The sequence below is a fragment of the Vulpes lagopus genome, chromosome 5 (assembly GCF_018345385.1).
Source record: "Vulpes lagopus strain Blue_001 chromosome 5, ASM1834538v1, whole genome shotgun sequence".
Classification (NCBI taxonomy): Eukaryota; Metazoa; Chordata; class Mammalia; order Carnivora; family Canidae; genus Vulpes; species Vulpes lagopus.
This window is the reverse complement of record NC_054828.1, coordinates 118,071,686-118,095,418: the sequence shown is the minus strand read 5'-3', so window position 1 is coordinate 118,095,418 and position 23,733 is coordinate 118,071,686. Positions and strand designations below refer to the sequence as shown.

The following is a 23,733-nucleotide window of genomic DNA, read 5'->3' as shown; positions in this document are numbered from 1 at the left end:
AGGACAGGTGGGGTGGGGGGCAAGACTACTGAGCCTCATCTGTGCCAGACTGTTATCCTGGCCGCACCCAAACTCCCTGAGGCAAGAATCCTCTTATTCTACAGATGAGGAAATCTGGTCTCAAAGAAGCTACGTGACCCATTCCCATTGGGGCAGCAAGAATGCAGGGGTTCCAACCCAACACTAACTCCTAAGCCCCAAGGCAGCTGCTCGGCAGGGGGATCCTATAATCCACACGTTTACTTGGCACAGGTGAGGCCACACCTGTGCCAGCACATTTCCATTCTCTCCTTGCTGTTAAGAGGTCAAAACCAGGACTAGAACTTGCTCTGCTGACCTCAGCCCGGGGTTCCAGGGTGTTTGTACAAATCAGAATCAGTTAATTTGTACGAACATCCAGCAACGGTTCACCTGTGGCTGCAGGGGGGAAGGGGGTGAGAAAGACAGCAGGGTGGCAGCACTGGCCAAGGCCTAGCGCCCTCTGGCTGAGCGTCTCTAGGGTGAGGCTCTGTCAGCTTGCTCAGGTTTCCGCAGGGCGCTTTGGACCAGCACCACCCAGAGAGGGAGAGCTGTGGCCAGGGGCCTGTGCCTGGCACTCTGTCCTCAGTCCCCAAAGCCGGGCGGGTTAATGCAGCCCCTGTCACCCAGCTCCCGCTGCCCTTCTCAACCACACCGTCCCACACTAATCTCAGGTCTTTCTCTGGCCCACCAGATGGGCCCGGGGTCCCGGCAGGGTGGGGGGCGGGTGGCCCCCCAGACCTCTCCTCCTGCCCCCACGTGTCCCCGGCCGTGAGGAGTGGACCAAAGTGCCAAGATGAGCAGCCCTCGCGCCTCCGCGGTGGGGACACGGTGACGGGCGAGGAGCACGCTTGGGACCAAGCAGCTGGGGCAGGGGAACTCCGAGCCCGCCCGAGTCGGCCTGGGGGCTCCCTGGGCGGGGGCCTCTTCCGAGGGCCGACGTGGCACCACCCAGAGAGACTCGGGGCTCGCTCGGCCTTGGGTCCCGTGGCGTCGTGTTGGCGCTGGTCACTCGCTCAGAGTGACCGTCTAGACGTCAAGTTCGGCAGCAAACCGAATTTGAAGGGCTAAGGCCTCTGCGCTGCTTCGGGGGTCCGCTGGGCTCAGGCGCTCCGCTCCGTGGGCCTCCCGGGACCTCGTCCCTCGGCTGGACGCGCGGCGTCGGCGGGGGCTGCGGTGGGGCTGGGCCGGTCCCTGCGGCCGCCGACCTCCCTCCCGCAGCGAGTGCGCCGGGCGGGCCTCACCCGCCACCGCCACCGCCGCCCGCCCTCCCGCCTTCTGGCCGCGCCCCACACCCCGGGCGGCCGCTGCCGGGCCGGGCCCTAGGAGGCTGGCCAAGGCCCTCACTGGCGACGCGCAGGTGAGCCGCTGCCGAGCACGCCCCCGCCGCCCGGGCTGCCCCCGTAATTCCTGCGCTCCTCTGAGACCTCGGCTCCCGCTTGAGCTCACCTTCTCCGCGCGGACCTTGGCTCTCCGGCGGTCGGTCGGCGTCCGTCTGTCTTTCCGGCCGGCCCTTCCAGCCACTGGCCCTCGCTGCTCCCGCGGGGGGCTGGGGCGGGCTGCGCGACCTTCGGGCCGGCGATGCAGGCGGCGCCGTCGTGGGAGCCCCGCGCGCCCTCGGGCCTCGCCGCGCGCCCCGCCCCAGGCCCCGGCCCCGGCCCCGGCCCCAGATCCCGGCCCCCGCCTCCGCCTCCGCAGTCCGGGCGCGCGCGAGCCGGGGGCGGGTGCTGCTCCTCGGCGGGGAGTGCGGACGGAGCGCGGCGGTGCGGCCGCTCGGGAGGGCGCGCAGGGCTGGGGCGCGGCGCGGGCGGCGGGCGGCGGGCGGCGGGGTCGCGCGGCCGCGGGGACGGGAGGCGGGACGGCTTCGCGGCGGGGGCCTCCGGCGGGGGCGGGGGGCGGCGGGCGGGCGAGGGCGGGGGCCCAGCGCTCGGCGCGGGCGGAGGCTCCGGGCCCGACGCCGCGTTCGGCCGGGCGGGGGGCGCGGTGCTGCGGCCCAGCGTTCAGCAGGGGGCGCTGCTCCGGGCGCGGGGCGGGGTGGGGTGGAGGGGAGGGGAGGGGAGGGGAGGGGGCCGCGGTGCTGCGCACGCTTCCCCGTCATTAAACACTATGTTCACACGGCGCCGGGGGACTTCCCGGAGCCACGGAGCCCGCGCCGCCCGCCCGCGGAGCCCATGGACCTGAGCGCGGCCGCCGCGCTGTGCCTCTGGCTGCTGAGCGCCTGCCGGCCCCGCGACGGGCTCGAGGCGGCCGCCGTGCTGCGAGCGGCGGGGGCAGGGCGGGCCGGGGGGCCGGGGGGCGGCGGCGGCAGCGGCGGGCGGGCCCTCGCCCCGGCGGCGGGCGTCTCCGCTGCCCCGGCCGCCGCGGCTCCCGGAGCCCGCGCTGCGCGCAGGGCCGCCGGCTCCGGCTTCAGGAACGGCTCGGTGGTGCCCCACCAGTTCATGATGTCGCTCTACCGGAACCTGGCCGGGAGGGCTCCGGCCGGCGGGGCCGCCGCCTCCACCCCGGGCTCGGGCTCGGGCTCGGGCTCGGGCTCGGGCTCGGGCTCGGGCTCGGGCCGCCGCGGCCGCGCGGACACCATCACCGGCTTCGCAGACCAGGCGAACCAAGGTACTCGCGCCTCTCTGCGCCCGTCCGTCCCGTCCGCTCCGGACCCTCGGGGCGCGGCCCTCACGTCCCAGCCTCGCGGGGGAGGCTCCGCCGAGGCCCACGCACCCCGAAGGGCTGAGCCGGGGCCCTCCGCCGGATCGTCCTGGCCCTGCCGGCCGGCCGGGTCCCCTCGAGGAGGCGGGATCCGAAGCACCAAGGGGCCCGGGCCGAGAGGGACTGCGCCGTGACGGCGGTGGTGGCAGCGGCTGTTTCACTGCAGCAAACTCTGCAGCTTCTAGCTCCTGGGGGGCTGGGGAGGGCCCCGCACAAACTGGGGGAAAATCAGGGGAATGAGAGAAAGAGGCAGGCTGCAATAAACGGCCCCTGGAGAGGCTGGTGGCATCCCCAGGTACTCGGAGGTCCCCTCTCGGCAGGCTGTGTCAGGGTGGAGGTGTATGGCTGTGGGTGCCCCTGCCCTGTGCTGGGCCCCTGGGACAGCCAGAGGTGGAGGACTCCAGTCGTGGGACGTGCAGAGGATGGTGGCTGAGACCCTGCCGGAATGCAGGCCTGGTTGGGACAAGCACCCCACCTTACTCTGTCCCGGGTCCTTCAAAGGTAGGACGTGCGTATGACTGTGGCGGTTGCCGTGTGTCATCTGGATTTTATTAATCTCTATTGAAGTCATTAAAGCAGACAGATAGGGAAAATTTAACTAATTTCAGGCGGAAATGCAAGTAATGTTGGCCTTAATTCTATCCAGCCAGAGACCCAGCATGGAAGGCAGGAGGGAAAGAAAGGGGAATAGGGCTGGAAAGGAAGCGGCAGGCTGGCTGAGCCTGGGAGGGTCTCTTGCTGTACACCCCAGACTCTGGCCCCGGAAAGCAGGTAGAGGTGGTGCAATGACAAAATCACCCACCTCCTCCTACACACACACACACACACACACACACACACACACACACACACACCATGCCTACACACAGACTGCTTTATTTTGGGTGCCGGGACCTCCTGGGCCCAGATGGCCCTATAGTTCAGTGGGAACCATCAAGCATTCTCTGAAGGCCTGGTATGCTCCCTGGATTGGAGGCTGAGTACTCCTACAAAGCCTGGGTGCTGGTGGCCAGGGCCCCTGCAAAGGTTCCAGCCTTGAGGCTGCTGCGTGTGCCCCCAGGATAGAGGGGAGGTGGGTGTGCGGGACGCCAGCTGCTTTCTTAAGTAGACTTAGGCCTACCATTAGCCTCAGCCTGAGCTAAATCTTTTCTTGTGGAGCTCTGCTTGGCTGGCAAGGCTCTGAGGGCACTTCTCTTCTTCCCTCTGTAAGGAGAGGATGCAGTGGCAGCACTCTGGCCCCGGGCAGATGCTGCAGAGGCAGCTCAGAAAAAAATGCTCGGGGGAGCCCAGAGGGAAAGCAGTGGCAAGGGGGGAGGAAGCACTTGCCCGGCCCTCGGAGCCTCCCTCCCTCTCCACTCGGAGCTTCAACTTGGAGCAGGGTTACTTGAGGTCCACAGAAGCCACTAGCAAAGCCCAGACTTTGGACCTCAGGAGGTGAGGGCCTGGCGGCAGTGGTGGGCGAGCAGATCTTCAGTGGCGGGGGCAGTGTGCACAGTCTCTCCGACTTTGGGGCAAAGCGAAACCATATGACCTTCTTCAAAGGGAGCTCCTTATCTGCTGCTCTCGGTGGAATTTCAACCGTTTTTTCCCTCACTAAGCCCAAAAAGAAAAAAAAAAAAAGTGCCCACGACCAGAAATAAAACCCCCAAACCCTGAGAGCTAAGTCATAACGGAGGGAAAGAGTGTATCTGCGAAGGGATCGGCGGGTCCTGGAGGCGAGCCCTCCTTGAGACGCTGCCCTCACTGCAGCCCGGGCTGCCCCAAACCCTTCGGAGAAGGTTCCTTGCGCTCCTCTGCCGCCTTCCCACCTCCATCGGAGGTCGCAGAAAGTCGGGAGAAGCTGAGCTAGGAGCTTCCCACCGCGGCCAGCAGCGCGCACCGCTAGGAGCCCTTGGGCCGAGCCGGGCGCCTCCCGCCTGGGCCTTAGCTCGCCTGCAGCGTAGCCGGGAGGCTGGATGCCCTGGAGGGTCGGCAGCGCGGCTGACGCGTCCCCCCTGGACGACTGGCACGCAGGGCCCCAGCCTGCAGGGCAGGCAGGTCGTGGCCGGCAGGAGGGTCCGGGCGGAGCCGGGGCAGAGGCAGCCCAAGCTGCAGAGTTTTCGGGGGACGTGAATGGTCCGTTTCGCCCAGCCGGGCCTCCGCGGCCGTCCCGGGGCCTGCGCTGGGCGACAGTGAGCAGTCCCGGCACAGCGCGGGGCTCCGCGGGCCTCCGGACCCTGGACGGGGCGCAGGGCTTCTGGGGAGCCCCGGGCCTTCTGCCGCCCGCAAGTCTGCCGTGGGGTCCAGGCCCCGCGAGCCCGAGGCTGTGCGTCAGGCCGCGGCAGCCGTCGTGGCCCCGGGGGGCGGGGGGGGGGGCCCGGGGCTCGGCGGTAAGTGGGTGCCGTGGGGCGTCGCGGGGGCAGCGCGTGGGCGGGCGGACGGGACGGAAGGCCCGGTCGGGGTTGGGGGGTCGGGCCGGCGGCCGTCTGAGCGCCGCACCGGGAGGCGGGCTCGCTGCAGCTGGGAGGCCCCGCGGCCCGGGTGCGGGGTGCGGGGTGCGGGGTGCTCTCCGCTCTCACCGCGCCCTTTCTCTGTCTCTGCCCGACTCCTGCAGACGACTCGCCCGCCGAGACCGGCCAGAGCTTCCTGTTCGACGTGTCCAGCCTCCCCGACGCCGACGAGGTGCTGGGAGCCGAGCTGCGCGTGCTGCGCCACGAGTGGCCCGGGCCGGGTGCGGGTGCCGGCCGCGCCGCCGCGCCGCCGCTGCTGCTGCTGTCCACCTGCCCCCGCGCCGCCCGGGCGCCGCGCCTGCTGCACTCGCGGGCCGCCCGGCCCCTGGCCCGCGCGCGCTGGGAGGTGTTCGACGTGGCCGACGCCGTGCGCCGCCACCGCCGGGAGCCGCGCGCCGCCCGCGCCTTCTGCCTGCGGCTGCGCTCGGTGGCGGGGCCGTCGCGGGAGCCGCTGGCGCTGCGGGGGCTGGGCTTCGGCTCGCGGGGCGCGCGCGGCGCGGCGGAGGAGCGCGCTCTGCTCGTCGTGTCCTCCCGCGCGCGCAGGAAGGGGAGCCTGTTCCGGGAGGCCCGCGCGCTCGGGGCCGCGCTGGCCGCGGAGCCGCCGCCCGACCCGGGACCGGGACCCGGCCCCGGGTCGGCCGCGGCGGTCCCCGGGGGTCGCAGGCGGCGGCGGACGGCGCTGGCCGGGGCGCGGCCGGCGCAGGGCGGCGGCGGGGGCGCGGGCCGGGGCCACGGGCGCAGGGGCCGGAGCCGCTGCAGCCGCAGGCCTCTGCACGTGGACTTCAAGGAGCTGGGCTGGGACGACTGGATCATCGCGCCGCTGGACTACGAGGCGTACCACTGCGAGGGCGTCTGCGACTTCCCGCTGCGCTCGCACCTGGAGCCCACGAACCACGCCATCATCCAGACGCTGCTCAACTCCATGGCGCCCGACGCGGCGCCGGCCTCCTGCTGCGTGCCCGCGCGCCTCAGCCCCATCAGCATCCTCTACATCGACGCGGCCAACAACGTGGTCTACAAGCAGTACGAGGACATGGTGGTGGAGGCGTGCGGCTGCAGGTAGCCTGCGGCCCGGCCCGGCCCGGCCCGGCCAGGGAAGGGGCAGCCGCGCCGCCCCCCGGGACCCCCTGCCCCCGCCCCGCCGAGGAGCGTGGGTGCGCGTCGGACTCTGGCCCCGAACCCGCACCGTGGAGGGAGAGCGCGCGTTCGCACTCACACCCACACACTCGTGCACACCTTTCCCGTGGGCAGCAGCGGAGAGCCCTGCGAACAAGAGAAGACCTGACCTCCCCAAGGAACGCGTACTCCGCAAACTCCCCGTCGCACCTCCCACCGCCCCCTTTTGGAGAGAGAGGATGCTGGTTGTGTTAAGGTTGCAATGACAGGCACCAAGTCCGGTAGAAACGGGTTAGGGGGTTGGGGGTTCCAGAATGGGTGAATTAATGAGGGTAGTGGAGTGACTCTTAGCCCACCCCCTTTTCCTTTGTGGCTGAGTGTGGGGGAACGCCAGGCTGGGTGGCTCAGTGCCCGCTGTTGCGCCCCGGTGTTGACCGGTAGGAAGGCTGTCTCCCGCCCTTTCTGAAGATTTGCGTTGCGTGGAGGCCGTTTACTCCGGGAAGGAACCGCTGCAAAAGGCGTGTTTATTCTTTAATTTTAAAAATCTAACGTGCCCCTTCGGTTTTGAAAGGGAACATTTGTCCGAAAGAATTCATGGTGGAACTACCCAGATCTCTGCAAGGGTCAGCACTACCCTTTTAAAAAACGTCAGTTCTAATTAGGAATGATCTAGAATGTGTGTGTGGGGGGGATGTTTTTCTTCTGAGGGGGAAGTGAAATGGTGGAGAGGCTATAAACCGCCAGTCTGGTCTGATAGGAACTTGGGGGTGGGGTGGCATGGGCCAAGTTCTGAAGCTTCAGGGCTGGGCAGCTCAAGGTGGCAGCGATGCCTTGGGGGTGCTGAGGGGGAGGCTTAGTGCAGTGGCTGGGAATGGGGAAAGGCCCACCGCTATGCCTTTTCTTAGAGACCCGCCAGGAGGTTTTGCTAAGGAGCTGAGAAAGAGGCTCCCAGGGCTTTGAAAGAGGCAGGGAGGCGTCCTGGGGCGGGCTTCTGCAGAAGTCTCAGGCTCCTCTGCCAGGTAGGCGCAACCCTCTCCAAATGGTGTGCTCGCAATGTGCCAACATGTGCTTGTGCTTAGCTATCAAGTCTGTGTTGGCTTTTACACGCTCTCACTGTGTTGTTGCTGTAGGTTTTGGCAGTGTGATAGTAACGGGAAGTGAAGCTACACAAAAGTGCTTTTGTGAGATTTCAGCTCCCCGGGAACCCAGTGGTTCAAGGCAGGAGGAAGCCCCTCACCGCCCCTCCCTTCTGCAGTGTAGAGGGGCATTTGCAGCTTGGCTGCTGTGGCCCCTTCAGAAGGGCAGGGCCTCGGTGGGGAGTGGGGTGGGGGGCGGAAGGGGAAGCCTCTCCTCCAGTCCTGTCTTTGTCTTGTTGATGGTAGGACTGCCTGCCCCTGTAAAGGGAAGCTGGAACACCCATCCTACATTGTTTTATTTGGTTCATTTCTGCCTGGGAGTCCTTTGTGGCCTTGCCTAAATGGTTGAGGGAGGAGAGGAGGAGGAGAGGAGAGGAGAAACGATGTGGACTCCCACCTGTCTGGGGCTCCAGAGGGCTTCTTTGAAAACCCCTGCCGCCTCCCTGGGTATTGTTTAAGGTCATGCTGGGCTTTCTCCTTCGGGGTTCCTGAGAAAGGCATCCATTCCATGCTTCTTGTCTTGGATGCTAAGGTCCAGATTTTAATTCTCAGTGATTAAATATTCCAGAGAGAGGAATACTAAGGATTTAGATACAGCGAATTTACTTAAGGGCCCCACCTGAATCTGTTTTATCCCGTAAAATTTCCCCCAAAGGAAAAGAAAATGCACTTATAATATGAATTTATATGCTGTGGCTACGTGAGTAGCTATAAATAATCAGAAAATGCAAGTCTCTTTAGGTTAAAACACACAAACAAAATTCCCAAAGTGGCAGCTATGGTACACTTCCTCTCAATTTCAGTGACCCGTGGTCCCCTTAGGTTTATGGATTTGGCCAGAGAAGCTTCACTTTTCCAAGTAGTTTTTAATAGTTGCACGGCGATTGCTCTGTCATAATGAAGAATAAAAAAATGACACTAAAATATGAGAGGTTGTGGTATTTGAAGTTTTAGAAAGGGAGTTAATGAAACACTATCACTCTGCAGAAATTCTAGGTTATTTAATATCTTGGACAAAAGGAAACATTTTGATTCTTTTTTAGTGACTAGGAGAAACAATGTTTTGAGAAGAGATGTTTTGATTTAGCCTGAGCTTTTCGTGGCAGGGAAAAAAAATGTCCATTTTCTCAGTTTTTTCCAGATGACCTCCTTTCTACCACAATGTGTTGTAAGTGATGGAGGAAGTAGGCATCTTCCTGTATCTGGAGCTGCATCCGGGGAGGGGGCTGGTCCTTGGGCAGTGGCAGCTCCTTCCATGCTCTCGTGCTCTCGGATACCCTCAGTGTGTTCTTGTTTACGGAGTGGCAGTGTCTCCAGGATTGTTCAGGAGCTGTACGTAGCCACCAGGGACCACCCGTGCCTGCTATAACTCAACTCAGGCCTCTGGCATCTCAGAGTTAAAAGTAGGTGAATGGAGAAGATGTGTCACACTTTGTGAAAATGACAGCAAAGGGCCCCACCACATGTCGAAGCAGACATGTCTTTGCTGCTATGATGTGGTTGGATGAGCTTTGCCAGGATTTGGAGGAGGATTCTGCTAGCACAGTGGGTAGTGGCCTGTACTGTCTGTCTTCTAGGCAGTGGGGTGCGGGGCCAAATCACTCAGCTGGAAGCCCCGGTCCCCACCCGTTGGGAGAGCTGGCTGCTGGCAAGTAGGGATAAAGTGTGATGGCACTGTGGGTGGAGGCAGTGCCCCCTCTCCAACTCAGACCTTCTTGGGTCTGGGGCCACCAGAATATTCCTCCTCCAGTACAGCGAATTTTCCATTTTGTTGGGGAGACATGCGCACTTCTAGTTGAGGCCTTTTGAACCACTCCTTCGTGCTAGAGAATAGGATGTCGTCCCTGCTTGGGGAGCACGGGGCAGTCCAGCTGGTGCCCAAGGGGGTCGGTACTGGGTCTGCTAAACATGAAGACCGTCTAGTTCTGCTGCCTAGACACGGCAGAAGCCAGACTTCTGTATTAAAGGAGACATTTCCACTGGCAGACGGCCGTGTCCAGCGATGCCCAGATGCTCACCTGGTTGAAATCTGAAATGCTCACCTGGTGGCAGGCTCTGTTGTCTTAGCTCACGGTCTGTCCATTCATCGTGTACGTCCTAGGCTTCATCCTAGTGTGCTCACATCTTACTACCAGAGTGGCATGGGAAAAAGAAGAGCTGTGGATTGTGTGATGTCGAGTCAAACCTAGCAAAGCCAGTGCAGTGACTGCTCCTGGGACAGACTCCTGGAGGTGTCCGCAGGAGTGGGGACCCCGCTGTCAGTGTGGAAGGGAGTAGGGACCACCCTGTGGATGTAATCAGAGCGTAACTCAAATCTAAGAAGTCATTTATCCTGCTTGTGATTTTTTATTTAAACTCATAGCAGAAAATAATCCAGGACTGTGGACTGATTGTCTTCTTAAAGCAGGGAACAAAATTGAATTCTTCCCAAGAGGACTTGGTGCACAATAAAAGGCAGACTCTTCCCTTGCTTGAATCTAGTCTTTGGAACAGCCTGTGAGAAGAAGAGCAAACACTACCGCTGTCTCTGGGACAGATGTCATTGGGGCCTCGCCAATCTCCTGAGAGCAGGTTGGTGGGGACACAGAAGCCTCCCCCGGCCCAGAAAGCAGGGCCTTTTCAGTGGGTCTGGGCCAGGAGCCCTCAGACAGGTGCAGCATCGAGGATCTGGGAGGCAGCCATCTGTCAGAGGCAGGGAAGGACCTGCGTTGTCCCCCTGAGGTGTCTGGATTGGGAAGGAAAGAGAGGCAGCTGACAAGAGCGCCCCAGAGTTGAGAGACGTGGGGAGCAGGACAGGAGGGAACTGGAGCCCTCTGAGGTGTGTCCGGGCAGCGCTGGTGTGTCTGCGGACTTCTGTGTACCCGGGAGTGAACTGCCCCTGCTGTCGCCTGCTGTCTGCCTGCTGTGAGGTCACCTGGGTGCTGGAGCTCCGAAAGGTGCCTCCTGAGAGGTCTGGGACGGTCATGGGCAGCCACCTCCCTACCTGGAGCTTCTACTTCTGCCCCTGTAAAAGGAGCAGCTCTCCAGTCCCCTGGTTCTAGGATTCTAGATGGTCCAAAAGTCCATTAACAGAGTTTAAAGGCAGAGGAGGTGTGACTGTTCCTGGAAAGGCCCCCCGCCCCCCAATCCCAGAGCCACTTCTCACAAGTATCACAGCTCTTGCCTGTGTCTATGTGTGTGTGTGTGTGTGTGTGTGTGTGCGCGCGCGTGCGCACGTGTACACGTGTGTCCATTACAATCCTAGAGTCTGTTGGTGCCTTATGGATGTGGCTTTGATTTCCAGCTGGGTCAAGGCAGGTGCAGGGGAGCCCGGGATCTCAGGGGTAGGGCTCAGCTCACCAAAGCCACAAGCTTTCCTATGTTCTGGGTGAGGGGCACTACCAACCCAGCTGGAGATCTGTCCCCCCACCCCCACCCCACTCCGCCACACACACCCAGGGGCAGGTGGAGCCACACCTGCTGAGATTGTCCTGTGACCAGATTCTGGGAAGACTGCCGCCTGCTGCTGGGGCCTCTGTGGGAGCGGCAGAAGAAGGCAAGCCTGGGCCTTGCTGGCAGCCCAGCAGGGACCTGGGACTGTCCCAGAGTCCCTGGACAAGGCAAGCAAGCCTGTGTAGGGTGAAGTGCTGGGCCAGGTCCCCACAGGCCCCCACCCCCTCCTCGCTGCCATGCCCATGTCTGGTCCAGCTTGCTGGAGGAGTGACCCAGCGGCAGGCACCTACAGAGCTGCTTTCTCTCTTCCTTTTTGTGGCCTGAAAAATGGTGCTAGATTTTAACAGTGAGAGACAGGGAGGAGTCAAAAGAGGTAACTTATAATTTTTCAGGGAGCTCTGCCTTTTGTGCCTGGAGCTTCTGGCCACTTGGGCTAGAGCAAGCTTCTTCCTCCTTTTGTTGCCATTTCTGGACTTTAGCTTGTTAAATAGTTAAATCCCGACAGGGCTCAAGGTGAGAGAAGCCTATTCTGGTCAGGAAGGCCACACTTCCCTTAAGTGGAGTCACCTGCCTGGAGGCAGCTGCAGGAAGAGGGTTGGAAGCTGGCTTAGGAAGTCAATGGGGGTGACTGAGGGCTTGACATTTGCTGCGTGGGCTCCGATGATTGGTTCAGGGATACTCTCTGCTCATGATGTGTGCACACCCAGCTCCTCCAGAGCTTGGCTTCTTCCCACCCACCCTCAAACTGCCGGCACCAGGCCCGTGCTTGAGGCCGGCCTGGGACTTGGCCATTGGCCTTCTGACTGGGCAGCGTTTGGGTTGGCGCTTCACAGTGGCTGCCACACTTTCGGCCGAGGAACCTGGGGAAAGGTGGAGTCGGAGTGTCAGTGAGGTCACTGAAAAACTGGTCTGCATTTCGAGTTTGTGCTTAGAGTTGTTGGAAAGTACAGCACGCCCTCCTACCCGCCCGCCTGGGGGGATTTGGTCCGCTTGCTCCTGCCTTCGCACACCTCCAGGGAGCAGTCCTGCAGGCCCCTCTGGCATCTGTGTGTGGGAGTGTATGTGTCTGGGCTGCAAAGGACAGGGCTGGTTTCCCTCACCTGCATCCCCCTACAACGGCAAGAGGGCTGCAGTGTGCATGGACGCTTCTGCAAAGAGGTGTTTCTGAGTCTGCTGGCAGGACAGCTTGGCATGCTGGTCTATGAAGCACTTCCTTCCGCTTGGTTAGAAACTATTCATTCCAGACAGGGCCACTTGTTCTAAGTCAGTGATAGGAAGCTGAAACAAGTTGTTTAGAAAAACCAGGAAAAGCTTCTGATGGTCGAGTCTCAGGCACCTTTCAGCCTGGTAGTCCAGACCTTCCAGGCTGTGGCCAGCTGCTTGGTTTCTGCATTTCTGTGTTACAATCTTTTGAGCTGTTGGCGACTAGGAGTGCGGTGTGGAGGCAGCTGGAGATTTGGCCAGGCACGAGGCAGGAGGTGGGTCAGCGCTGTCTTCTTTGCAAAAGTTGTCTCTGCACTGCTCCATCTGACTGGCAGTGGCAGTGACCACACCCAGCTGCTGCATCTAGAGATGGGGCGGTCGGGGTGAGATGCCTGTTCTGAGCCTCCACCCTGCTCGGACACTTGGCTGCAAGAATCTAGAACCTTGTCTGAACCTCCCGGTGCTGAGGTGTGCCTTTGTTTGACAGAAACCAGATCCCTTGCAAGGCTCGGGGTCCTGCTGAGCTGGAGGTAAACACAAAGCAAGCAGAGGCAGGCACTGGCTGCAGTGCCCCTGAGCACCCTGCCTGGTGCCGCTGCAAGGTGGGAGGGGGCGTGGTGGCTCCGTGCACCTGCACCTGCACACACTCGGCCGCTGTTTGACGCACTTGCACAGCTTCCTGACCAGCCTGGCCTCCCTCAGACCTAGCGCCTGGGCAGCCCTAGCCTGCCTGGACTTCTCAGTGGAGTGAGTCTGAAAAGTAAGTCCGACAACGTGCACGGGAAGCCTTTCTTGGCCTGTGAGTGTATCTCCGAGCGTGGGAAGGTTGCTGAGGGCAGGAAAAGACGCACATGTCTGAGGTTTCCCTGGGGGGCTCGGGACAGCAGCAGCTTGGCTTGAGGTGAGCAGGCTTGTGGTTGGAGGATGGGGTGCCCCTGCAAGCAGGGCTTATTTTTTTGCAATTTATAGTTCCGGATCAGGGCCCGTCAGAGTCAGAAGAAAGCCAGCCATTCAGCATTCTGTTTAGAAAATGATGATACATGTTCAGGGAGAAAGCAAGAATGTATTTTCTGGCCGGGAGATACTCGAGTGTTCCAAGCCAGGAACAGAGACTCTGGAAAGCAGAGTTTCTCTGGCTTTCTCCACCTCCGATAAATCACGGATGGCGAACATCAGCTTCCTTACAGTAATTGCTGTTTTCCTGTTGTTGTTTGGGGCTTTCTGTTTTGTTTTTTTGTATTCCACTTTTTACCGTAGTGCAAACAGCTTCTGTGTTTCCTGTGACAAAGAATCCTGAGTCCCCTTAGGTCTCTCAGCTGGAAGTATTTCGCCCCAAATGAAAAGTTAATGCGTTTTTTTTTTTTTTACAAGGATTTGTATGCTGCGTGCAACTTGATGTTCAGCAGTTGAGAATAGGGGATTCTGAAAAGTTTGGAAAAAAAGAATTTTAAATAGATATCAAGAGGTTCCTGCAGAACTCCCGCACCAGCCTCTGGCACACGTCTGTTTAAGCAGGCTCTTGGTGGGCAGCAGCTTCTGACATGACGGGCGCCCTGCCTCCGAGCGAGCACCTTGACTCTGCTGCCAATACCGTGATTCTAAGGATATGAGCGAAACTCAGAATTACAGTAATGCCATCACAGCTCAATACGTACCATTCCCTCAGCAGCTGAAGACAGAATGTATTATTTCGGGGGGCTGAAATCCCTTTCATTTCACAGCCATACCCACTATTTCTCAGCTTGGCTCGGGAGTCAGATGGGAAAAGTGGTGAGAATTTTAAGCTCATTGAATGCAAGCTGAGATCGCCTTCGTCGGCAGTCGTCCAGCTCTGGTTTGGCCAGAGCAGAGCTCCGAGGCTTGGAGGCTGGAGAGCGGGCCGCCTCCCTGCTGCTCTGCTGGGCCGCTGGGGCAGCATGAGCTGATGTTGTGAGTGCTGCTCATGCCCAGACCAGCTGGCACGGAGCTTTTCCAGGCCAGGTACAAACCCACTGTGTATATGTATTCTCAAGTTTAAATAGATTGTACATACTGGAATGTAAATGAACTGTAAAACAGCAATCTCTATTTTTCTTGACAGTTATATAGCAGTATATATTTGTTAAACAGGCTCGTATGCTCTTCATTAGCCCTTTTCAAATGTTGTACAGATAAGTTGATTAAATATTTTATTGATACACCTGCTCCTGGCTGGTCTTTCGAGAATGGTTTTTTTTTGCCTTGCTATTCAGCCTCTCTCTGGTGGTCGGTTCCCAGTGCTCCACACCAAGAACAGAAGCCAACCGTTTAGGTGTTAGGACAACTGCATGCCAATGGGGCCACACGGTGGCTCTGGGCCTGTCAGTCTTCACTCTGACCATTCCCCCTTGAAACAGCGCAGGCTGTCCTGTGCATGCATCTGGGGGCCTCGGGTCGTAACCGCCGTGACTCTGGAGAACACTGCGTGGCCTGTACCGCGTGAAGCCACTGCACGGGAAGGTAGCCAAGCTTGGCTTCGGGGGTGAAGAGGCCAAAGCGCAGCAGAAGACAGATTTCTCTTTGGAAAAGGGCATGGCTATGTGTAGTGAGGGAGCATTGTCACTGCAGACACAGTCTGAGCGGAAAGGTCTTGCTCCACACACAGCAGGCCGCTGGAGGATCTGTCTCACTTCAGGAAGCCTGGGCACCCCCATTCTGAGCTGTGCAGGGAAGCCTCTGAAACCCACAGCCAGAGCAATGCCCAGTTACAGCAGCTTCCCCTGCAAGGCCAGTTACATATTTTAGTGAAACCAGCGAAGTCCTACAGCCAGTTTGGCCGCTGTTGCTCCACGCTCTCCAGACAAGGATAAAGATCTGTGCCCAGTAGCATCACCTCAGACCCTTCAGGACCTCTCCCAGACCCGGCCAGAGAGGACCAGCCACTCATAACTTCTTCCTGCAGCAGAGGAAGGAGAAAGCTATTTCATCAGTTCCCAAAATATTTCTGGGGAAGGACAGGGACTTGGCTGCCAGGAATGACCTATTACCAGAGTGACCTCCTCTGGGATGTGGATACCGCCTGGCGGGAGCCACCTTTCTGCACGGTGAGGGCAGGGCACGTCCACCGTAATCAGGTGTCCTGCTGTCCCGGTGGTCGTGTTTGTCTCTTTCTGGTGAGAAGTGGATCAAGAAAGTCTGCTCCCCTTCTGCCTCTTAATTTCATCAGTACTAAATAAAGGAGTCTTTTTCTTTGGAAGAAAATGATGTTCACCTTTCAACTAACTCACTTGGTAGGTACAATTCCATATAAGATTTAAGACTCTGCCCTGGAGAAGTGTAAAGTCTTTTCATGCTTTGTTTATAACCATCCTTGGGCGGTTCTTCATTTTCCTATTTCCTGGTCCCTTCGTGGCCCACCCGGGCTTTCTGTGGTTGCGGGGGCTGGATACAGAGTAAGCAGACTGTGGGTAGTTACAGGGAGAAAGGAAAGCCAGGGGTAGCATTTAGACATTTATCCTAACACTGATGAGAGCACATCTCAAAGGTCCGCAAGGACTGATGCTAAAGGGAGGAGAAGCCTGCCGGCTCAGCTCCCTCTGGGGGGCCCTGGGCTGCTTGATACACCCTCTATGCCCGTTGGCTGCTCACTGCCCGGCTGCCGAGGCAGACACTTGCCACCTGCTGCCCTGCTGTGGGTGGCCCTGCCTGCCCTGCTTGTGGGTGCATTGTGCTCCCGTGCTCCCGGGGCGCCCCACACTCTTCTGTGCGGAAGGGAGGGTGATCTGGGGAGAAACTCATCCGTTGCAACGTGTCACCAGTGTGCAGCCACCGACTGCGAGGCCGTGGGCGGCTGCCAGTCCTAATCGCATGCAGGTGCGCGGCCCTTTAGCAGTGGCCAGTAGGAGGAAGCCCAGCTGTGGTGCAGAGCCTGAGCTGGGTGGATTTGCAGAGACGGGATTCTAGTCCCTGTGTGAGGAGGGGGGCCCTGCAGGTGCACCCGCACCCCCTGGCTGTAATGGACGCCCAGTCACAGGGTCACATTCCCATCCCAGGGAAGAAGAATTTTCCCATAGACTTACCCAGCAAGGAAGTCCGTCCCAACGTGGGGAGGTCAGCCCAGGCCCCTCTGCCAGAATGTCTGAGGAATGCGATCCAAAATGAAAACGCTCTCCTATCCCAGAGCATGGTCTTGTGTATTGTTGCTGTAATTCCCGCTTGGGGTGCTGCACGGGGTTAGCACTCAAGAAGTAATAACCACATATTTGGTAGTTGCTAATACTCAGGCTCCAGAGGCTTTCTGACCTCGGAAGAATGAAGTTCTTGCCGTCGGAGGGAACGAAAGCGGGCCCGAAGCTCGGGGGGCCTGGCTTCCTGTCGTGCCCAGCGCCCGAAAGCCTGCCTTCGACGCCCCTGTCCTGCGCGGCTCAGCCGGGGGCAGGCTTGAGGGATGAAAGAGCCCGTCCACTTCCCAGTACCATCTCCACACTCGTTGTGAGGGGCGCAGCGTCTCTGACATGTGACTCCCTGAGAGTCTGACCCTGAGAGCGTTGTGCTTCTTGACAGGTTGGCCATCAGGTGTGGTACACACTTTAATTTAGGTGACACTTGCTGACTCTTCCGTGGAGAGGCCCTATAAGTCTATAAGCCCCGAGATGACAAGACACAAGTTCCATGTCCTCGGACTCTCCTTTTAAGGGCAGGAAGGAGTTGGGCGGCGGGGGCAGGAGGAGCAGAGACTGGAAAAACAATTCCAGCCCTGGCTGGTAAGTTCTCCAGTAGAGACATGGCCAGGGTGCCATGAGGGCTGCGGGGGAGGCAGGGGGCGGCACGAGCAGTTGGCCTTTGGGGCCGGGTTTGGGGGCGGGGAGGGTAGAGGCTTGGCCACTGCCAGAGCTGGAGTGGTGGATGCCAAAGGTTTCAGAGCACAGGTGCAGGGAGGGGTCAGCACCTGGAGGGCCAAGGTGGCTGGCCAGAGTGGAGGTCACAGGGAGGGCTGCAGCCTGCGCTTGGGCCCCTGCAGGCAGCCGGGCCTTCCTCCTTGCCATGTGCGGCCTGCCTGCTGCCCCCCCTCCCCCGCCCCCTCCCCTGTCCCCTCCCTGTCACCTGCCAGCTGGTCTCTGTTCTAGCTTTCATTCTTCTAAAACCATTCCGATGTTAGCAACTACCTCCTTTTCACCTGGCCCGCTAACCTGGCCCTCAACGGCCCTTCCCTTGATTCCCAGGTCCAGCCCCCCACTCCTGTGGGGCTGCCCACTGTCGCCTCCAGGAGGCAGCAGCATGGTGTGGAAAGGGGAGGAGCCCTGGCTCTGGAGTAGAGGCTGCCTCTCAGTCGCTGTGAGATCTTGAGCCAGTCACTTACCTCCCCCCTCTGTGGTGATCTGGTGAATAGGCCATAAGCTCAAGATAGCCTCAGGGTAACCTCAGCGATCCCCCCCCCCCCAGGGATCCCCCCCCCCCAGCGTGCAGCAGCCTCTTTCTGCAGGCTCCCTCCTCTCTCCCACACCACCCAAGCTCTCCCCCGGTCTTTCTGGCACTAAGAGCAACTGCCTCCCCTCTCCCTCTGGGTGGTTCCTCTTCCCCTGTCTACTGGAATCCAGGAGCCTTCAGTCTGGCAGAAGAGGCCAGACCCATGTCACACAGTGGCTCCCCAGGGGGGACCAGAGCCATCACTCACCTACATCTCCACGGGGCATAGGCAGGAATCTCAGCCACTTTGGAAAGGGACTCCTGCGGGAGAGCTTCAGCCTTAAGGCCTCAGAGAGAGATTTGTTCACAGAGCACACTTAGTTCCAGCCACTGACCCCTCTTTTAAACCCCACCTTCCAGAGGATGGAGCAGCCCAAGTATGTCCCCTTCTCTCCTGCAAAGAAAAGGCCAGGAACAAAGATGATGCCTGATGTTATTTAAGAAATGTTCTGCTTCCTGCAACTTTCCTAAATCTACCGTAAAGTCTCCTCAAAGCAGATGCTCGAACATCCTGTGCTGCATGGGGGAGGACAGATGGCATGGCCTGGGACCAGAAAGCTGAGCCAGGTGAGCAACCACCCCCTCCCCCCACCCCCAACATGAAGCAGAAATGCTAAGACTGCAAGAATCAAGTTGCAGGCTAGCCTAGGTGAAACAATGCAGAAGCTGAGACATCACCGGGTTCTCTGCTGCACCAAAGAGGAGACAGTAAAAGAAAAACAAGTTTGCTAGGCTTTTCCTTCAGTCACTGTTTTACAGAGCATCTACCATAAGCCAGACAGGGTGCTAGATGCTATATGCATGACCTCAATTAATCCCATTAAAAACAAACAAAAACCCTCTCCAAATCTAACATCTCAAAAGGAAAGCAAGTTTTTTTTTTTTTTTTTTAAAGATTTTACTTATTTATTTAGGGGAGACACAGAGACAGAGGCACAGACATAGGCAGAAGGAGAAGCAGGCTCCCTGTGGAGAGCCTAATGGGGTACTTGATCCCAGAACACTGGGACAAAGGCAGATGCTCAACCACTGAGCCACCCAGGCATCCTGAAAGCAAGTATTTTATGAATGTAGAAATGGGTGGAGGGGGAGCCTCAGGGAGGCTAAGCCAATGTAGCATTGCAAACCCAATAAATGACAGATCCACGATTTGAACTCAAATCTCCACTTACTGCTCAGATGAAGAAATTTACTTTCTGGAAAAGAAGCAATGGGAGACATATGCAGGAGAGAGCACGATGGCTTTTTAAAAATTACTTTTACAAATTTCAAACTCATATCAAACTTACAAAAAAGCTGCAGAACATTTTCTTTCCTCTGAACCATTTGAGAGTAAACTGGTATGATGCCCCATCACCACCAGACACTTCAGTGTGTCTTCAGTACAAATAAGGATGTTCTCTTCTCCACGCGCCAACCACTGAAGTCCTAAAGTTAATATTGATTTCTTACTCCCAGCTCTAGACCCTGATCAAGTTGTGCAAACTGCCCCAACAATGTTTTTTTTATAAGAAAGCATCTAATCCAGGATTGAGTGTTGCATTAAGTTGTCATGTCTTTTCAGTCCTTTTTAATATGGAATTAATTTTGGGCGCCTGGGTGGCTTAGTCAGTTAAGCATCCGACTCTTGGTTTTGGCTCAGGTCATGATCTCAGGGTTGTGGGATCAAGGCCCATGTTGGGCTCCATCCTAAGCTTTAAGATTCTCTCCCTCTGCCCTTCTCTCCACCCTACATTATATTAAAATTAATTCCATATTATTTTTTTTAAGATTTGCTTATTTGAGAGAGAGTGAATGGAGAGAAATCAAATCTTTGGAGGCTCTGGGGAAGTGGATAGTGATATGAGTTCAGAGAGCCTCAGGAGCTGTCTCTGGAGATGCTCTGTCCCCAGCACAGCCTGAGGACACCCTTTGGGCAGTAGTGATCATGACTCTAGCTTAGACTTTTCACTCAACACTAGATAAACTCCTATGAAGCTACATCTTTGACAAAGGACCATCCATGTGGCTGACTGGAACATATAGACAGAAATGCTTTTGGAAAATGATTTCATCCACTGTTTATCAAGTTTAGTCTGTTTTTTTATGATGATGATGTTTAATAATAAATTATTATAGCCAATCTTTTAAAAAAATTTTTTATTTGTTCAGAGGCAGAGAGAGAGAGAGAGAGAGAGGGGCAGGCAGAGAGGCAGAGGGAGAAGCAGGCTCCATGCAGGGAGCCTGACGTGGGACTCAATCCCGGGTCTCCAGGATCACACTAGAGGCTGCAGGCGGCGCTAAACCACTGCGCCACAGGGGCTGCCCAATTATAGTCAATCTTTATTGAGAAGATACTGTTGGTCAAGAATTGCACTAAAAGCTTTAATTTTGCCTTTCCACTTATTTCTTCGAACAATATGAGGTAGGCATTATTAATTCTATCTTATTTTTTAAAAGATTTTATTTATTTATTCATGAGAAATAGAGAGAGAGGCAGAGACACAGGCAGAGGGAGACGCAGGCTCCATGTAGGGAGCCCGATGTGGAACTCCATCCCAGGACTCCAGGGTCATGCCCTGGGCTGAAGGCAGCGCTAAACCGCTGGGCCACCCAGGGATCCCTAATTCTATTTTATAAGTGAGGACACCGAAGCTTGGAAAATTAGAAAAAGTTGCCTAATAATTACACAGATGATGAGGTCTCCAGAGTTCTTATACCTTATTACCTCGTACATATGCATGGAAGCCTTTAGTCTTTGGTTTAATTCCTTTTTTTTTAAAAAAGATTTTATTTATTTATTCATAAACACAGAGAGAGGGGCACAGACACAGACAGAGGGAGAAGCAGGCTCCATGCAGGGAGCCCAGTGTGGTACTCGATCCTGGGTCTCCAGGATCACACCACAGGCTGCAGGCGGCACCAAACCGCTGCACCACCGGGGCTGCCCTTTGGTTTAATTCCTAATGAAATAAAATGAACTTTAATCTCCTAAAGTCGGATTCTTCCTTCTTTAAAAGAAGTACTGAGAAAAATGGCTTTTCAATTTAAGAGAGAGACTTTGACTTTCTCAGATTATACCCTCCTCCCCAGAGAAATAAGGCCAGGCAGTTGTAAATGCTGGTAAAACATTTATTTTGAAAATTAATTTGGGCATCAGATGATAAACAGAAAACGAGCCAGTATCTTTTACTTTATCATTTTACTTTTTATCATTTTTTTAAGCTCTGAAAAACCAAAGTTAAGACACAATGTCATACATGTAGAATTCTGAAATACGTAGTAATATAAAATAATGCTGAAAGTAAAGCTAGGGGATATTATTATTCTAGTAGGTGTGATTCACCCAGGACTTGCTCAAATGTGTCAAGTTAGTACTACTGAGCATCTCCTATATGCAAGGCACTGCAGAGCCATGAATCCTAAGCTTCTAACATCAGACTTCCAGAAGGCCTCCCCTCACAGAGGGCAATCAGGATTTCGTGTGCAGCCCTGTGCCAATGGTCTGTGTGTCTCCTGGCTTCTCTCCAGGGCCAAGAGCACTCCTTGCCTGGGGCTTGGCTCTTCCCTTCTGAGAAGTCATTTGCTCAGATGCAGAAGCCATGCCAGGACAGCAACTTGTTCTATGCTCACCACTGGGTTGGCAGCATATCAGAACTGAATCCTTCATAGGGGATTTAGGGCTTTGGAAGGAAGGACAATATTCTATTGTTCTTAAGGAATGATAACACCATGAGGGGGGTCTCCTCTAGGAGAAAACCGAATGTTCTGATTAGTCGTCAACTATCACTGCTGTCAGTGGGACTTATTGGCTCCTAGGGTCCCAGGATTGAGTCATTTTAGGGAAGGCAGAAATATAGTGAGCCTACTCGAGACTGGAGAACAAGCTTCTCTACTGGACCTCAAGGCATCCAGAGAAGGTGAATTCACATGATTCATTATGGCTTCTTTTGGTTCATTAGTAAAACAATTTCTTTCCAACTAACAAAGCCGGGGCAGAAATGTAGAACTCATTTATAGCAATTCTCTATTCAGCAATTGAAAGATGCCCTCCCGAAAGTTACTTACTGGAAGATTTTCCTAAGAAAAGAATCATGACATAGCCAAGAACTCTATCCTCAATGCCTAGCACAGTATTTGGCTCATAGCTGGTCCTCAATACAGTTTTATTGGAAAAATCACAGAAGGGGCAACTCTTATGTGGAGGTACAGGCTGGCTTTGGGACACCCAGGGCCTCCCAACCTGGAAGGCTAGAGCTCAGCACAGAGCTTGCCGGCTGTCTTGTGGCAAGAGGTACAGTCAGGATCCTTCAACAGCTCTCATCGCGTTCCTTCACCAAAGTTATGTCTGGTGAACTTCAGTCTCCAACTAATGCAGGAAGATCAGGAAGTCTCACTCCTCAGGGAAGCTTCTTAGAAGCTGCATCTTAGAGATGCAGACAAGCAGTGCCTCCCCTTGATGCTGGCACTGCTTGGTGGTTTGTGACATGCTGCAAGGTAGTATCGCAGGGGGAGTGGCGGGTGATGCAGGCTGTCCTGGTATCCAGTGTGATACTGAGGACCTCAGCCAAGACCTCTACAAAGTTAGTCTGGGCTGATCTTTAGCTTCTGTCCAGGTCCGCTACCAAGATCCACTACTCACCGCTTCCTGCTCCTGGAATGTGCATCCTCAAGACCTCGTCCACTTACATATCTGACTCTATACTTTACTGATCCCCTTTACATTTTCTAGTAGGTATTTCATGATTTCCTCTAGGAGAGCCTATTCTACATGGTAACTGGATTCAAATCAACTAAATTTAGACTTTTGTCTGCAAGGATCCTGCCTACTACAATCAACTGCATGGTGCCACTGGGGTAATCTCATGCAAACATGAAGGGTCTTGTTTAGATTACTGATCTCTGTGTTCCCTGAGTCTTGGAAAATGTGCTGTTAAACCTATGGTGTATTTTATCAACTGTGTTTACTTCAGCCTGTAGTATGGGGGGCTAGCTAGGAGCTGATAGTAAGCCAAAAGGTTCTTTTTTTTCCCTTCTTCTATTATCAAACATTCACACTGAACACTTACCTACCAAGTATACTACTAACTACTAAGAGACGGCACAGCCACTGCTGCTATGTACTAGCTGTCAGTGATGTTTCCATGGGTCAGTACTTATATTTTAGACAGATCATCCTTTAGCCAGTCAGCTATCATGTCAGCCATTTCCTGAGGAAAATGGAGGATGAATGCATGAGGTATTTTCTTCTCACAGAGCCGAATATCTCCTTCTGGAAAATCCTTCTTTATGTCTTCATAGTATTCTTTTGGACACCAAGCATCTGTAGTACCATAGTAAAATGTAAGCTAAAAGACAAGACAAAAACATTTTATTAGAAAACATTTTCTTCTTCCAACACAAACATGGCACCAGCAATCTGCAAGGCTTTGAAAACAGCACCCATCCTTGGCCCTGTACGCTAGTCCCAGGGCTCCCTCCAGAGCACGGCTCTCTCAAGGCAGTGACCTTCATGGTGCGAATTCATAGGAGTGAATTAAGAGGCACCTGATCAGAAGAAACCTGTCCCCACATCGAGAGGGAGAGTCTTGTATGAGCGGTCACCCATGATTCACTAAAAGGATGTGCCAGCCAAGTTGTGTACACTGTGGTTGGGATGGGCAGGACTGGAGAGACGGCTGGTGAGGACAAGGACGAGTTACTGGGACATAATCACTGGGTGATCAGTGACCTATTTATTAGATACTTCACCGTTTTCATGCAGCCACATGGTAGGTGAATGCACCCAAAGATGAATCAGATAGGCTTCTCAATGTAGCAGATGAAAAGTCACCAGAACCCTGAGAGTGTCTATAACATTTCTATGAATAGGCTCTGTGCAGCAGGACAGTATGTTGATTCAGTGGCAGGTGATATAATTATACTTCAGGTGATAGCAAGCAGCTACATGGAGACAGAGCCTCCCTGAAGACATTACTGACACCCTTACCAGATACCAGTCTAGACCTGCCCATGACACACACACACACACACACACACACACACACACACACACACAGAGGTATCCCCTGCTTTCCCAAACTCTGTGTTATACTGCTTTGCTTTTACGGAAACACCTATGTTAGTACCTGTTTTTGCCACCTGAAAGAAATCCAAAGAGGATTTTCGCTTTTATGAATAAAGGCTAAAAGGGAAAGTAGAATTCAGTGTGTGTGTGGCAGTGGACAGGTATAGAG

At 56.1% G+C, this 23,733-nt stretch overlaps 2 protein-coding genes across 6 annotated transcripts in view; one reads left to right on the top strand and one right to left on the bottom strand.

The window, feature by feature from the left end:
- Positions 1-2,189: 2,189 nt before the first annotated feature.
- Positions 2,190-14,233, top strand: GDF7 (growth differentiation factor 7). Its single transcript, XM_041754107.1, has 2 exons — positions 2,190-2,625; positions 5,312-14,233. The coding sequence occupies exons 1-2, from the start codon at positions 2,190-2,192 to the stop codon at positions 6,268-6,270; spliced, it is 1,395 nt and encodes a 464-aa protein (XP_041610041.1). The 3' UTR covers positions 6,271-14,233.
- Positions 14,234-20,615: 6,382 nt separating this feature from the next.
- LDAH (lipid droplet associated hydrolase) overlaps positions 20,616-23,733 on the bottom strand; it is a 105,435-nt gene continuing 102,317 nt past the window's right edge. For all 5 annotated transcript variants that reach the window (XM_041755618.1, XM_041755621.1, XM_041755620.1 and 2 more), the window contains exon 7: positions 20,616-22,845. In XM_041755618.1, the coding sequence (XP_041611552.1) occupies positions 22,654-22,845 (192 nt within the window). In that variant the 3' untranslated portion in view covers positions 20,616-22,653. The remainder of the gene's footprint in view (positions 22,846-23,733) is intronic.

Coding starts and splice junctions, on each gene's coding strand:
- GDF7 (XM_041754107.1), top strand. CDS start 2,190: ATGGACCTGAGCGCGGCCGCCGCGCTGTGCCTCTGGCTGCTGAGCGCC. Junction 2,626..5,311: donor CGCAGACCAGGCGAACCAAG/GTACTCGCGCCT, acceptor CGACTCCTGCAG/ACGACTCGCCCGCCGAGACC.